We start from the raw sequence: 15212 nt of genomic DNA on the forward strand, positions 1-15212 counted from the left end.
TACCTTTTAAATGTTTAGAGTTTCATAAACACGTTTCTAGGAGATTTTGTCAAAATATGTAAACATAACGGAGTTACATTTGTATTTATATCGCGATCAAAGGTCGATGCGCTCAGAAGCCGAACCGTACAAGTCATATAAGAGTCTTTCCATTATTGTTTAGCATAGTTGTGTATATATTTGATCAAGACGATCGTTTAAGTATCACGCACTGACAGAAAAAATTCCATGAAAACTGAATTTCTTGAAATAAAATTCAATATATAATATATAGATATATTATTTATAGTCATGCTTGCTAAGTCACAAGAGTAAAACAGTCGCAAGAAAATGAAACTATTGAAACAATTGTATCACATTAATCAATTTTGTGCAAAGTTGTGAGATTTATTTATGAAAATCTACATAATTTGTTTAAGAGATGTGAGGATGCGTACGCAAAGTAATAACGAGATCATCAATCTGAAAGGTCATTTTTCACGTTCTAGATTAAAATTCTTTTAACTTTATTATTTCGCTTGACATTCTTTCCGTTTTTAATCAAGATTTATTATGTGTTACGTCTCTGTGTTATCTTTTGCGTTGATGAATTATTCATCTTTGATAGATGATTGAAGGGCAAATGTCAAGTTTCTATAATTCTTTGAGAATCGATGATACATTTTTTTCTATATTTTCTCAGTCGCGTGAAGATAATGAACGAATTCAAGCTGAAATAGTAGATAATAAGTTAATAATAAATGGATAAGTAAGTGGAAAACAAATAGATAGATAATAGAAATTCGATATTTTTTCTTATATGATATACAGGATTTAGACATCTAGACCTCTTTTTTATATTTCTTAGACGAAGGAAACTTTTGTTCCGAGAGGTTGCGTGGACAACTTTGTGACTCATCCGGATTTTAAGCTGCTTTCCATTCCCAAGAATTCTTTTAGAGATACCGACGACCGCAGACTGGATCCCAAACTGGGATTGCCGCATGAATTAATGTAGATATGTGTTTAAATGTGCGTAAATTTTGAGTAATTGAGTTATTTAGTCATCTATCTATTAGATCTGGCTTGATGTGTTAGATTTTCACAATAATATAATAAAATACATTTTTCTTCATACAAATTATTATAATAAAATTTTGCAAATGACAAAGATATGCTCGTAGGTGAATGAATCAGTTGAATAAAACAGTATCATCAATGCTCGTCACAATTATAATTTTTGGATATGCTCTATTTTTCGCGATTATGAGATACCCAAGAAAATGCAATAAATGTAATGAAATTTTTTTTCCTTCTTTACTGTATCAGAAAAATGAAGGGTAATTTCGCATATTAACTGAAACTCTTGTTTCAACTGTTTTTTTCATTCATATACAAGTTTTTGTCCATTCATGCAAAATTTTATTATATTAATTTGCATATGGAGAAACTCATTTGATATCATTGTGAATATCTAATATACCAAAGCACCAAATCTCTCGTAGACGAAACTTGAATGCAAACGACAGAGTACATTGAACGAATGAGTAAGCATCGGACTTTTTGGTCGCGCGCGAGAATGCGATTCGTCATTCTTTCTTTCTCCGAATCTTCTTCTTTCCGATTTAATTCATTTAATTCATTTAATTTTTATATTTATGATAATCATGGTTTTTCGATTCTCTCTTATACTTCTAATAATAATTGTCATCAAATTTACTTTTATTCGTTTATTCAGATTCTTCTTCTACGAATCAAAGCCATTTCATTCTTACATTATGAAAGGAGAATATGATTATTGTGAAAATATTTTTCTTATGGAATGTGAACAAACTTAAAATTATATTTTAATTTTTTTCAATGAAAAAAATGCCTGTATCAGGAAAGGATCTTGCTTCGCAAAATCTTATTTTTACCTTGATAAGGGACATTTTTTTACCTTTGTAATATCTTTCTTTAATATATTCTCACATATGATTCAAATGATATCATCATAAGTTTGGAATTTACACTTGTAATTCATTCATTTTTAAGATCGGTTTGATTCGTAATTTTATTTGATGTTTCGCGAATTCGTTGAGTTCAGTAAAACTTTATGTATGTAAAGTGTAATTAAATTTTTACATAGACAAACTTTTACATAGAAAAGACTTCGATTTTGAAATTGGTTTATTTTCTTGAAAAATGCAATTGCATAAAAGTTTATTCCTTATAAGTTGTTATCAATTGTCATACTGTACGTGACGATAAGGATATTAATAATGTATTTTGCCTACTTTCATGAATTAGTTCCACAAAACGTGCGTGTGTATATGCGAGAATTATTACATCTAATAAATATAAAAAAAATCTCCTATTTTATATGAATGTAAACTTTTGTATTTTTTATTGATTTTTCCAATACTTGATATCGTACATCAAATTTCGAAATCTATTAGCACATACGTAATGTATATTGATTTAAATTATAATAATATAAAATTAATACACACATATGCACTCTTTTCACATTCAAAATGGTCAATCGTATGTTATTAAAGTAAAATATTTACTTAATCATTTTTAATGATATAAATCTTTGCTGTAAAAGAGTTAAAGAAAGTTTGAGCCAAACAATAAGATATTCTTCAGGTCAGTGCCTCTATAGGGAAAGATCGCCAAAGACATCAGATCGAGACGATCGCATCCCATGCCACACCTAAAAATTATATTCCATTGGTTTTCGTTAGTTTTTTTTCTTTTATTAAAATGTGTATACTTCGCTATAATCCTAATCGTTTATCAATCCAGCCGACTCATCCGACCCTTTCAGAGTTCTTCTTAGCTTTGGATTCATCTGGTCAAGGCCATAGTCTCGTCGCATAGATTGACCTAATCTATTTTTAATAATAAAAAATAGCAAAATAATTACGCATTGAATGTATATTTTTATAAGAAGCAAAATTAAAAATTTTTATTATAATACATTTTTAAGCAAATGCAAAAGTTAAAACCTATTTCACAGAAATTTAATCAACATTTATGTTAATATGTAAATTATTATGTTAATGATGTAGATTAAATGTGTAGAAAACTAATCTGTAATCGGAAAAAGAAAAATTATATGTATAATAAAATTTTTATTATTATTTATTTTTTTTAATTATTAGATTTTTTTAAGTCTAATAATTTTTTTACTTTGGCAAATCGAAAAGTTATACAATTTTTATTTTTGGCATTCTAATAACTTTTTTTAAACGTTTAATTTTTTAATTTTTAAGAATGAAAAGTTATTAAATTTTTCAGTTCTTAAAATTTTAATACTTTTGGATTTGTGAAAAAATCTAAAGTTACTAAATTTCTAAAAATTATTCAAGAGATCGTCTGTAAGTCGGAAATATTTTAGACTTATATGTATAAAGATAAACATCTACCTTTTTTCGAAGAAATATAAAATGAAACATTAGATGCGTTATAGCTGTAAGCTGCGGCAATTAACCATTGCAAATTATTAATGAAAGCTATTCATTCTGTGTGTTTATGAGTGATTCAGCGTCGCACGAGTCTTCGTAGAAAAACAATTTAGAGATATTATCCACCATAAAATCATCTCAAGAAACCGCTTCTTTCATAATTTATAAAGATTTAGTAATTCTGTAGATTTATCAAATGTGTGCTTGTAACGAAAAATTCTGTAACTACAAATTCCATATAATAAATCGTTCTCTTACATTTGTACTTTATAACTAAACTAGAGGAGATTAACAACAAGAGATTATATATAATAATAATAAGAAATACATTCCTTTGACATATTATAATTTTACAATCCAAATTTTTTGAACAAGATGTGGACAGAAACATGATTGGGAAAATTTCCAGCCTAATTTCAGAATTAATTAATATCTTTTTCGCTTTTTCATTATACGGAAATCCCAACATTTGTCGCACGATAAATATTGAAGGGTGCTTTCATTTTTTTACGATTGTCCAGTAATCATTTTCCAGTTAAAGATCTTATTAAAAAAACGTTTTCTTTTTTTTCTCTTTTTCGAGAAAATTCTTTAAAATAAAATATAACATTATACAATTAGAGAAAAACATGAGATGTATAAAACACAATTTTATGTAATACCGAGTATTATCAATAATTTTATAGAAATCGACATCAGTCCTGTTTGACTTCGGCTTGTATTTATGACAGTTGAGAAGAGAACACGTGCCTGTTTCGTTAATTCGTAATCATTTATGTAAATCGGAGCAAAAAAAATTTACTACCTGAGACATAGGAAATGTTTGTGAGAAATTAATATTTTAGGAATCTCTCGTTATCGACTTCAAGTATCACGCTCAATCGCTTCTCGCATTATTAACGAACAGATTCTCGCTTTCAAATGTTGCAAAAAATCAATTATTCCAATGCGAAAATCGTTGGTGCGATTATGCGCAAGGTTGATGCGCGATGCATCGCGTTTCCCTTTCCCGTTTGATTCACATGCGGCACGATGGACCGTCTGAAAGGTCATCGCGTATCGAACGCCAGATGAATCTGCGACACGGTGCTTCCGGTGCTAATGTCTTTGCACTATCTTCCTATTAGACGAAAGACAATTCCCTGTATTCCGCCATTGACGGTGTTTAAATGTCCGCAACTTTATATCCGCGTAATCTCAGATCGTGAAGTGAATCATTCAAAAGACTTGGCGAGGCCTGTGGGCTTTTCTAGAGATGGAAACTTACGTTAATTGGTAGCATGCCCTCAATATTCGCAGAACGAAAGATTCCAACGAGTTCAAAACTAAGAACGGAATCAATCATCTCTGACTCAAATTGCGATTATTACATTAAGAGAGATAGGAAGGGAAAAAAGAAAGAGAAAGAGAGAGAGAGAGAGAGAGAGAGACAGCAATTGATTGTGAATTATCATAGATAATATTAATTAAATAAAAGTATAAATATTACGTTTGCTCTCCTCGTCTGAATCAACGAACACATGATGTTTACACAAACGAGATATGTAGAGTTTCGAGCGTGAATAATCGCATTTCCGTACGTGCAATTCCTTCCACCAATGTTGTCACGTAAGCACGTGCCTGTAGTTACTTGTCTCGCAAATTTATACAGTTGAATGACGGAAGTCGAAATAACATTGTCCATTGTACAGCTAGGAAATTATGTCTACTACGATATTCAATGTAACTATCCGTTGTGAATTCCGTGCAGGAAGATAAGCGATTTCCTTTGAGGAAATTCTGTCTGCAGAAACATTTAAAATATTCTTTCCGCCTTTATAAAAATCATCTTGTTGCAATGAACATGCGCATAAGCATCGGTATTTAGTGCAAAGTATATCACAATCAAACTTTCCAATTTCATATTGTAAAATAGTGTTGAGCCGTCGTCTCTTCCGTCACGTTTAACGACGTAAAAAAATTGACAAAAAAAAAAAAAAAAAAAAAAAAGTGGTAGAGTCGATTTCACGACTTGTTTCTCACTTTGTCGCAATTATTATCGTTACGTTTGTCACGTTTTTCTAGTTTATAATTCCACGCTTTGTTTCACGAAAATTGCCAACATACTTTACGCTTTATTTGTGGATTTATTTTACAAAATTTCGTTTCATGAAATGTCAATTTTTTTTCATTACGTCGGATATTTTCATTGGAAACTCATAACCCAAAGATATTGAGCGCAAATATTGTTTTCATCTATCGATAAAAATATCCTTGATGAAACACGTTCTATTTATAAGTAGAATAAATACTGATACTGATTATTTTGTAGTCTATGCGATGCTTAACGCAATATTAATTTCGTAAGAAAAAAAAAAATGCGTGGCAGTTCGGTACAAAGTTCCAAACATTTAAACGATATAGAGACGTTCTTTCCTTCGTGTTTCCACGTATATATAAATGTAAGTATTATTGCGGTTCGCGTAAAAGCTTCGACGAAATATGTATTACGCGTCTCGGTTAAATTTAAAAAGATATAATTTTTGCTGTATAATGAACAGTCACGCACAACTCTTTGTTCAATAATTTTGTAGAATTGATCGCTTACAAGTAAAAATGACTTTTAGTGAATCTTTTCTCGCGTGTTTGCTCATAAAGAAATTGTCATCGCGAATCGAACAACGATCGATTTGCATCCCAGCACATTCGTAGATTCATTGCATATTCGTACATCCATTGCAGGAGACTGCATGAAAATGCATATATGCTAAGAAATTGGATACCTTATTATTATATTATTTTTTTTTTTGCTAATGACGTGTCGTCCTTCCTCCGTTGCCACGTGCGTTTAATCACTGGGTGTTAGGTCCGAGACGCGAAATATTAATTTTGCCGAGGAATATTAAGAAGAATTTTAAAGAAAAATAATTAAAATACACAACACAATGACAGTTTTATAGTCTTAAAAAGTCCAAGAGACATTATTTTGGGCACGGATCTGCATTTACAGGGGATAAAGCGCATTCTTTTGTTCACCTTTATACGGTTCGTTGCACATTATCGGCGCCACGAAAAGAAGCTGGCGCTATGTATTTATACATTATAGTATGTATATTATGTATACTTCATCTCCGCCGACGACAAGAGCAGACGGCGATCGGTGCTGACCATGGATGGGTTCACTGATCCCATCGTCTTCGAAGTAATGCTCTTTCATCGTATTGCAGCTTTGAGATGCGAAATATATGCTTGGTTGTGTTGAAAAAAAAAAAAAAAAATGAGCAAGAAAGAAGAGAGAGAGAGAGAGAGAAAAGACGGGGAATCGAGAAGGGAAGGCAACTCTTGAAATCTCTCTTACACCCGAGGGAAAACATGACCATGATGTGAAAGCAAAAGAGGAGCATGTTATATTCGATTATATTTCGTGCACTGTTGAATGTCAATGCTTGAGAGTCTCAAAAGTCGAATAAATCAACACTCCTTCCTGCGTGAAAAAAAAATCAAATTATTCAAACGTATCTCGACAAGTTTAAACAACATCAGCTAAGTAATATTATATATATATATATATATGGATTTTAACAACTTTAGTAATTATGTCGTCGAACAAAAATTTTGCGTAATTTTTGGGTTGACTATAAGTTAATTAAAATTTAGATGGAAATATTACACACGTTAATTTACAGGCAATTGAATTAATTAATGCTTGCGATATTACACTCGATATCATGATGTATCGATGACAGTCAATGAATATCGTTACAAACGTCTATCTACCTCCTCTTTGAGGTAAATAACGTCAGTCAGGGCCACCAAAGAGGTATATTAATTGCAGACATCTCTCATCGATAAGTCGCTCTTTAGCTATGAGAAAAACGCACGAGTGCATTCGCTCGCTTCTGTTTGCGATAGACTACGAGATGAGGACTACCTCCTCTTGTGCGCGTTTCCGAGGACAAAAAGGACCTTGAAAAATTCTTCAACTAGAGTCACCGACATTCCCACAGGAGTCATCCCATTATATTTAAATTAGATGAATATAATATGCACTTCTCTCTTCAGCTTCTGCGTGGGAGTATATTCGTGATACACATATACACGCGCGTGCGCGCACAGAGAATAAATGTTTTCTTATTTCTATGCCAATATATAGCTTCATTTTACATATATATCGTCGAAATGTCTCTGACACATGTACAATTTTTCATACGATATTTAATGTCACAAGAAGAAGAGGAGTTCGAGTCGCTTGAAGAATACACGATTTCTGCTAAAGTCCTTTATTATCACACGTATCGAAACGTACAGCGAAGCGTAAAATGCAGAAAATATATAATAATAACAATAATAATAATAATAATAATAATTGAGTAAACAGATTTAGTATCGAGCATTTACTAAAGTTAATTGTGTTAAACGCGTACGTTTTTTTTCATTATACCTAATCATGCAATTAATTATATTCAATCAGTTAATTAATTGAATAACAGTCAATAATCCATAAATTTATCCCTTATTGCGAATATCACCTTCTGTTCTAAAAAGTAAAAGGGCAATAACTTTATATCATTCATTGATAATTCAATGAAATGCAAGAATACCCCATTATTTGTCATTATTCTTAAATTATTCTTAAATAATAAAATGTAAATAAAAAATTAATTATATATATATATATATATATATATATATATATATATTCGATTTCTAAAATTAATAAAACATATTCTGCTAGACATTGTAATTAAATAATTATACCTTGATTTTTGACAAAAAATGAATCAGGCAAATAGTTACTCGAATACGAGCAGTAAGATTCAATCGACCAAATGCACACACATAACACACACACATAACACACACACACATACATACTTTTTTTAGAACATTAAATTATATTTTTATTATATTCATAAAAATTAAAATGTACACACCTTATTGTTTAACATACTTGTCTCAGCTGTATCGCGCTATGTATATTATTTAACAAGATATAGATACTCTCTTGAGACGCGAAACGAGCTTATGAAATGAATATACGATTTTTTTTTTATAGATGATAAAATTCTGAAGAAAGGGGTGATACAGTGTTTAGCTTACTTCAATAGATATTATAATATTATTGACTGCTTATAAAATAATACTATTACACGGTAATCATCCCTTGATTTTACGACACAGTTCTAGTGTATTTCTCGTTAATAATAATTAGCTCTTAGATAGTCTACGAGATCGAAAAGTACATTTTTGCTTTTGCGGCAAAAGATGGTAATCGCTTAAGTAAGAATGCTTGCTGCAGCTATAAAAAGGATGAGTAGCTTTCATTTCAATTACAAGAAATTACATGGAATATATTCGCTAGTTATATTTTCTTTATTTTGTTTTTATCTTCTTCGCGTAGCGTGTTGAAGCGGGTATGTCTCTAATGTATGTACGCGTATGACTGTATATGCATGCATGCATGGATGCGTAACGCATGAAAATTGTATGGGTGATATATCTTTGATGTGGCTGATATATCGTGAATGCACGTTGCCCTAACCGAATCGCAAACCTAATTTCTAATCATAAGATTACGGAGAAACGTCTCGAAACACACTAGTATTACGCGCTTTAATTTGAGCCAAAAAAAAAAAAAAAAAATAGTCAAAGAAAATGGGATTTTGTTTCTGGAACGTCCACGAGATCCATCTCTTTAGATTAATTCAGATTAATCCAAATAACGATTTCAAACATTTCATTATACCAGTTGCTTATTAGTTTGACGAGACAAATTTTGAATTTTTGTTAAAATGGATGTATCCATCATGCGGTAAAGTCTCATTAATTTTTGAAGGATAATCGAGGAAAATTTTTGGAAAACAAAAATTAACGAATACCCTCTTCACAATGCAAGCTGTCATCCAGTTTTGACGAAGCGATCGTTTGCGCATCCGTCACACGTCAATCTGTCTATTATGAGAGAAATTAACGCGGAGTCAAATTTTAATAGACTCTACTGTACATTCGTATTTTAGCCAATTTATTAGAATTTTATAAATATATTTCAATTGTTGAAGTATACAAGATGGATCGCGATTAGAATATTCCATGCAAACATTCAGAGAAGTAAATATTAAATATTATGCCAGAATATATGTGCTATGTACCAACACGAGTGCATAAAGGTACTTGCTAGCTCAATCACGCTACCTATATTTTTTAAATATTGAAATTTTCATCGTGCTAAATCAACAACACGATCGACCTGAATTACTATGCACAATGCAAAATAAATGTCTTTTATATCGCCTATATATATATACATATATATGTATAGATATATATATATATATATATATATATATATATATATATATATATACACATATATATATACAAGTCGCTTGGGATTATATTTTCGTATTATAAGAAATTTTTACACCGATGGTATATGACGTCTTAAAATGATTGGTGCGCTATTTATGATGTATGTATAGAAGTTGATTCTTGCGATTACTTTCGATTGTAATCTCGAGAAAATGATGTTTTACATTACATCGTAAATACCTTCATATACCATTCGATAATTTAATTAATTATTAATTGGTAAAGTGTTTCGAATTATACAATAAATTGGTGTTTGAATTATTATAAATTTTCTAAACCTATTCTAATTTGTAAATAATGTGCAACATAAATTGTTTAACACACCATTATTTAATCAATGATTCAAAGTTAGTCAAAGTAATAAATTATAAATAAAATAATAATTTATACAGAAAAGGGGAGGGGGCAGAAGCTACGAGAGCTTGTAAGAAGTAAATAATAAGCATAAAATCAATGAGCATTAAATTTGGATATTATATGAATCACATTATTACGACATTGACAGTCAATATCCTACAAGTTGTTCTCGTATAGTTTGGAGCTTTATATAACACTCCATTCAAGTGTGTATAATCGCTGAATACGAACCGGCTAAATACCATTTTTTTTCTTCATTTTTAATCGCACAATGCAAAAATAGGCTTTCCTATTACCGGTTATCTACAACCAGACGACACAGCATCCTATCGATCTACAAAGAGAATTTCCGAAATCCTTATTATCTACCTAGTTATCAACTGTATCATTCATTATTTCCGGCAGAAGAGGCTCTACATTTATAGCGTAAAATCGCCGATCGACTGAAACTATTTATTACATACTTTGAAATATTTACGTCGCACCAAATCATTTCTCTGCCATCAACATTGCGTAATATTTAGCAAAGTAGACAGGAAGATTCGGTCGATTCGGAGATTTTTGGGTTCATGTTAGTATCCATTTGACCCACGCGATACCGCATAACATTTATATTTCATTTCGATTGATTAGAGAGAAATATGTGTGTGTGTGTGTGTGTGTGTGTGTATATATATGTATGTCAAATATTTAATGTAAGATATTAGAAGTCAAGTCGAAATGTAAATCCTCTATGGCTGTATATAATAAAATCTATTCGACAAGTGATTTAATTTGATTCTCTAGAAAGGAAGGTGTGATTTTGCGTGCATATTAAAAATGATATACATACATGAGAGATAGCGTGGACCAAACGGATTCGGCACAAACGTGGCGTTTCTAGCAAGGTTTTTTTTTACTTTTCTCAGCGATGAAAGAGATAGCCGTGTTTTATTATTTTTTTTTTTTTTTTGATATCACGATTTGTGTGACAATCGCATTTAATTACACCAAGTTGAACGCGCGCGAGTGGACCTAAACATATATAGTGCCGCCTTGATAAATCTATTTAATGCGATTAGAATAAATGAGAAGAAGAGATATATGAAGCAAATACACACTTTGCGCTAATTTTTCTTATGTTACCATGATAACCGATAAACGTAACGAATAAGATGTTTCGTCACTTTCTTCGTACACATACTCTCTCTCTCTCTCTCTCTCTCTTTGTTATTTTCCCGTTATATATATACTTCTCTTCTCTTTTTTTCTTTTTTTTTCTTATACATTACATTAAAATATAACACCAATCTCGAGACTTATGTTGTACATATACATGTGTGTAGATTTTACATTAATATGATCGCGTCCGAACAGTCTCACTGTGAAAACTAGTTTATAGAAGAGTTCCGAATTCAAGATTATATACTCTTGCACTTTTCGCTTAATTGACAATATTTAAGCGCAGCCGCTTGACAAACGCGGTCGATAAGACGTTTCGAGAAGTCTGAATTATTAAAGAGCTAAAGATATAATTAATATTGTAGTCTCCTGCGACGAAATACGTATAATAAAACGTATTGTACAGTAATATTTAATACGCATACATATTTAACGCGACAAATAATATAAAACGTAAAATGTTTACATTATTTGGTAGAAATATATTTTTAGAATGATTTTTGATACAATTTATATAATATATTTATACATATAAATTTGTATCAAATCAATCAATATTTATTAACAAAACAAAGTCATTCTCGTGTTATCATCTTATCGACTTACGATCCTTAAATTTATCCGATGTGCATAATGCTTTTTTTATATTTTGTTCTCTCTTACATAGAAAATCATGATCGAAAATCAATTGCTCGAGCTGTAACTTTCGTCATGATTTTGTGTAATTAATCGGCAGCCGCGTTCGAGACATTTTGATATTTCGCAATATTTTAACAGGGTGTCTACTCAAATCTTTTAAAAAAGTTCTCAGATATTTTTACTCCAAATTTTTTAAGTAAAAAGTGAATATTTTAAAGATTTTTTAATAATTTACTAAAATAAAATTTTCAATATTTTGTTAAGACATTGAAAATATGTAAACAGAGATAGATATATTTTTTATACTTTGAACATATAATTTACACACAACTTGACTCATCGGCGAATTGCCGACTGTCTATAATATAAGAAATTATCAAAAAGAATATTTAAAAAAATTTTTCAAGTCCCAATAAAAAAAATTCCAGGAGAATTCCCTGATTTTTCTTTTCAGATACGAAAGAAATCCCTAAAAATTCCATATTTTCCAGGGAGGTTTTTCGAGGGAGTAGACACCTTGCTTAAAGAGAAGAGAATCACGAAAATGAGCGTATAAATTCGGCACATGTGATATTTTAGCACGAGGATAAAAAATCGAAGGAAAGCAGCATAAATAGCAAAACATCGGTTAATTTCACAGCCATAGTTAGGAGGACTCGATTTTGATCATGTGGACCCTCCTGTGCGATTCTTTGGAACTTGGACCGTGAGCGCGTGTCATTTGCAGAGCGATCGCGTTTGATAATGTCAAACTCGGAAGTCTTCCAGAGGTAAAATCGCGCGATTGGTCGAAAATATTACATTCTAGAATCATATTTAGGGTACAAAGTATAGCGTGAACAATTATTTTTAGACAATTGTAACGGTAAAAATGGACATTGTCTTATTGCGGGATGGAATAGGCTGTGTAAGCTCTGTCAATGTTAGATGCTCCACTGCAGAACATTATTTCAAACATTATTTTCCTGATAACATAACGATAATCATTTGACGTTAACCCCCTATAAGGCCACGATTAAAAAAAAACATCTTAGTTACTTGATTATTGTTGAGGTGTGGTGTTTTTTTAATTTTCATTTAATTTATATATTTTTCATATTTTTATTTTCTTTTTTCTTGGGTATATATATGTGTATGTGTATCGTGAAACAAAATGACTTTATTTTTTGGTATGTTTATAAAGGATTTGTAAATAACATATATCATAAATTTTGTTACATGTAAAATACACAGTGAAAATCGTACATAACTTTATTCAAGATTTTGAATTACGACTCGCTGTCCTTTATATAGAGAAAGGAAACAAATTATTTTTTTGCAAGTGACATACGAGTTCCAGTGCGACCAAAGCAATGTAAGAGTGTCGATTGCAATGTAATAATAGAAAAACTGAAAACGTGTAATCAAATGAAAGAATTTATTAACGTTATTGCATGCTGGCAAACATGCATCATTCTGACACGTGGAGTCTTATAATTTGTGTTTCTTCCTCAACAATCTCGATTACCAAAAATGGACAGATGCCTTTGCAAGGTTACACAGTTTCCTTCTCGTGGAGATAATTGTCATTTATATAAAAACGGTGCGATTATCTGTCACGTTAAGGAAACATTGCGCCGCGCGTGGCGATTATTATTATATTCAATAAATATTACATACAGTAATATATATTCATTATTGATAATATAAGTATTGTTCTAATTGGACAGAGGAGTTGTTTTCACAATTTGGGCAAATGTTACCGAGTAACCTTAATCGTTAATTGCTTATTTTTTATCTTTTTCCTTGTATTCCCTTTTACGACACAATCTATTCCATGAATTAAGAAGGAGATCTAACAGTTGGCGTCAATTTTGAGTTGTGATTTTGTGTAGTAGCTTTTTGAAAAATAAAGTCAAATTTATAATACTCAAAATGGGAATAACTGTTATTTGATAATGCGCGAATCATGTTAAAGAGAAATATGAAATGTGTATAGATTGTTTGCTAATGTTTACGTTGTCCATAGACAAAGTGAGATATAACGTCGGCAAACCAGACGTTCATCAAAAAATTGAATGAATATACAACTATGCAATTAATACAATAAAGCACACAAGCTCATTTATATGTATATATATATATAGTGTTTCAACTACCTAAACCTAATATTGCGACTCGACGTTGACAACTTGGACGTTGTATCTTTGGACATTTGCAACTTGTCTCTTAAATCAATTAGCTACGGCATTTAAGGATCAGTTTGCAATTTCCAAAAATGCAATATGCATTTAAAATGTATAAATTAAAATGTGTCATATTCGTGTAATAGGGTAACAGTGAGAAAAGATGTATGTTACAATAAAAAGGAACTTAATATACATAATCGCGCTAAAAAAATACAATATATGAAACAATTGTATATATATAAAATCTTTAAATAATCTACACAACGCGGTAAAGTATACGTAAAGTGTCTTTTGACATTTTCATCTTTTCATTGGGCACTTTTCCAGCAGCGTGTAAATTACCGTAAGGTAATTTTGGAAAGTGTATAATCCAACGATGATGTGTGAAAAAGCCAATATTTAAATGGATTTATTATTATCGTATTCATCACGTCAACACGGACCGATTTCATAAATGCAAAATATGTGTACTGTTACATGGAATATGTACATGAAATTGTAGTCGTCACATATCTCAGATTGACATACACAGAGTAAAAGAAAAGATGTCGCGTTGACTTTTGATTCCTTTAAAATGTACAATTAAATCGCATACAATTATGCTTCCTTCCTCTCGCGTAAAATAAATGCTTCCAGTCGTGATTAAAATTGTGGAATGCTCGTAAATGAATAAACGTTGCCAACTTTCGATACATAGCGACAATTATGTTACCGGTCACTATCTTCGAAAGTAAATACACCACTCACGCAGCATGATCCGAATCAAAAAAACAACCCACGCTTCGTGTATGGGTTCATTAACACATTAATGACCTAATATTTCAAGTATTACTTTGAGAATAATCAATAGCTGCCCTCTAAATGTCTAAAGGACTGAAACATTGCTGCTACACATATCATAGGCATGCAGCAATTAGGATACTTATGTAGTGGCTTTTTTACCAACACGAAGTAATGTCGAAGCTGTGTACGATTCGTTTATTTGCCGCGTGAAAAAGAACGTAGTGTACCTGCTGTAGAGAGGCCTTCCCCTCGGCTGCGACTTCGGTGCAAGGAATGTAAGCCTTCCCCTACAAAAGAAACGATATTTTCTCAATAAATATTGCTT

The 15212-nt window shown here is 31.1% G+C and overlaps 2 protein-coding genes across 9 annotated transcripts in view; one reads left to right on the forward strand and one right to left on the reverse strand.

The window, feature by feature from the left end:
• The window catches only part of LOC140675223 (O-glucosyltransferase rumi homolog), a 64670-nt gene that overhangs the window by 29673 nt on the left and 19785 nt on the right, over positions 1–15212 (forward strand). The window contains exon 10 of one of the 2 annotated variants that reach the window (XM_072909450.1): positions 848–1590. The exons of the other annotated variant lie outside the window; for it this stretch is intronic. The gene's annotated coding sequence lies outside the window, so the exon portion shown is untranslated. Of the gene's footprint in view, positions 1–847; positions 1591–15212 lie in introns of those variants that run through there. 2 annotated transcript variants of the gene reach the window in all.
• The window catches only part of LOC140675219 (kinesin-like protein KIF13A), a 35567-nt gene continuing 28029 nt past the window's right edge, over positions 7675–15212 (reverse strand). For all 7 annotated transcript variants that reach the window (XM_072909435.1, XM_072909431.1, XM_072909434.1 and 4 more), the window contains one exon: positions 7675–15174. In XM_072909435.1, the coding sequence (XP_072765536.1) occupies positions 15083–15174 (92 nt within the window). In that variant the 3' untranslated portion in view covers positions 7675–15082. The remainder of the gene's footprint in view (positions 15175–15212) is intronic.

Source organism: Anoplolepis gracilipes, chromosome 17 (genome assembly GCF_047496725.1).
Source record: "Anoplolepis gracilipes chromosome 17, ASM4749672v1, whole genome shotgun sequence".
Classification (NCBI taxonomy): Eukaryota; Metazoa; Arthropoda; class Insecta; order Hymenoptera; family Formicidae; genus Anoplolepis; species Anoplolepis gracilipes.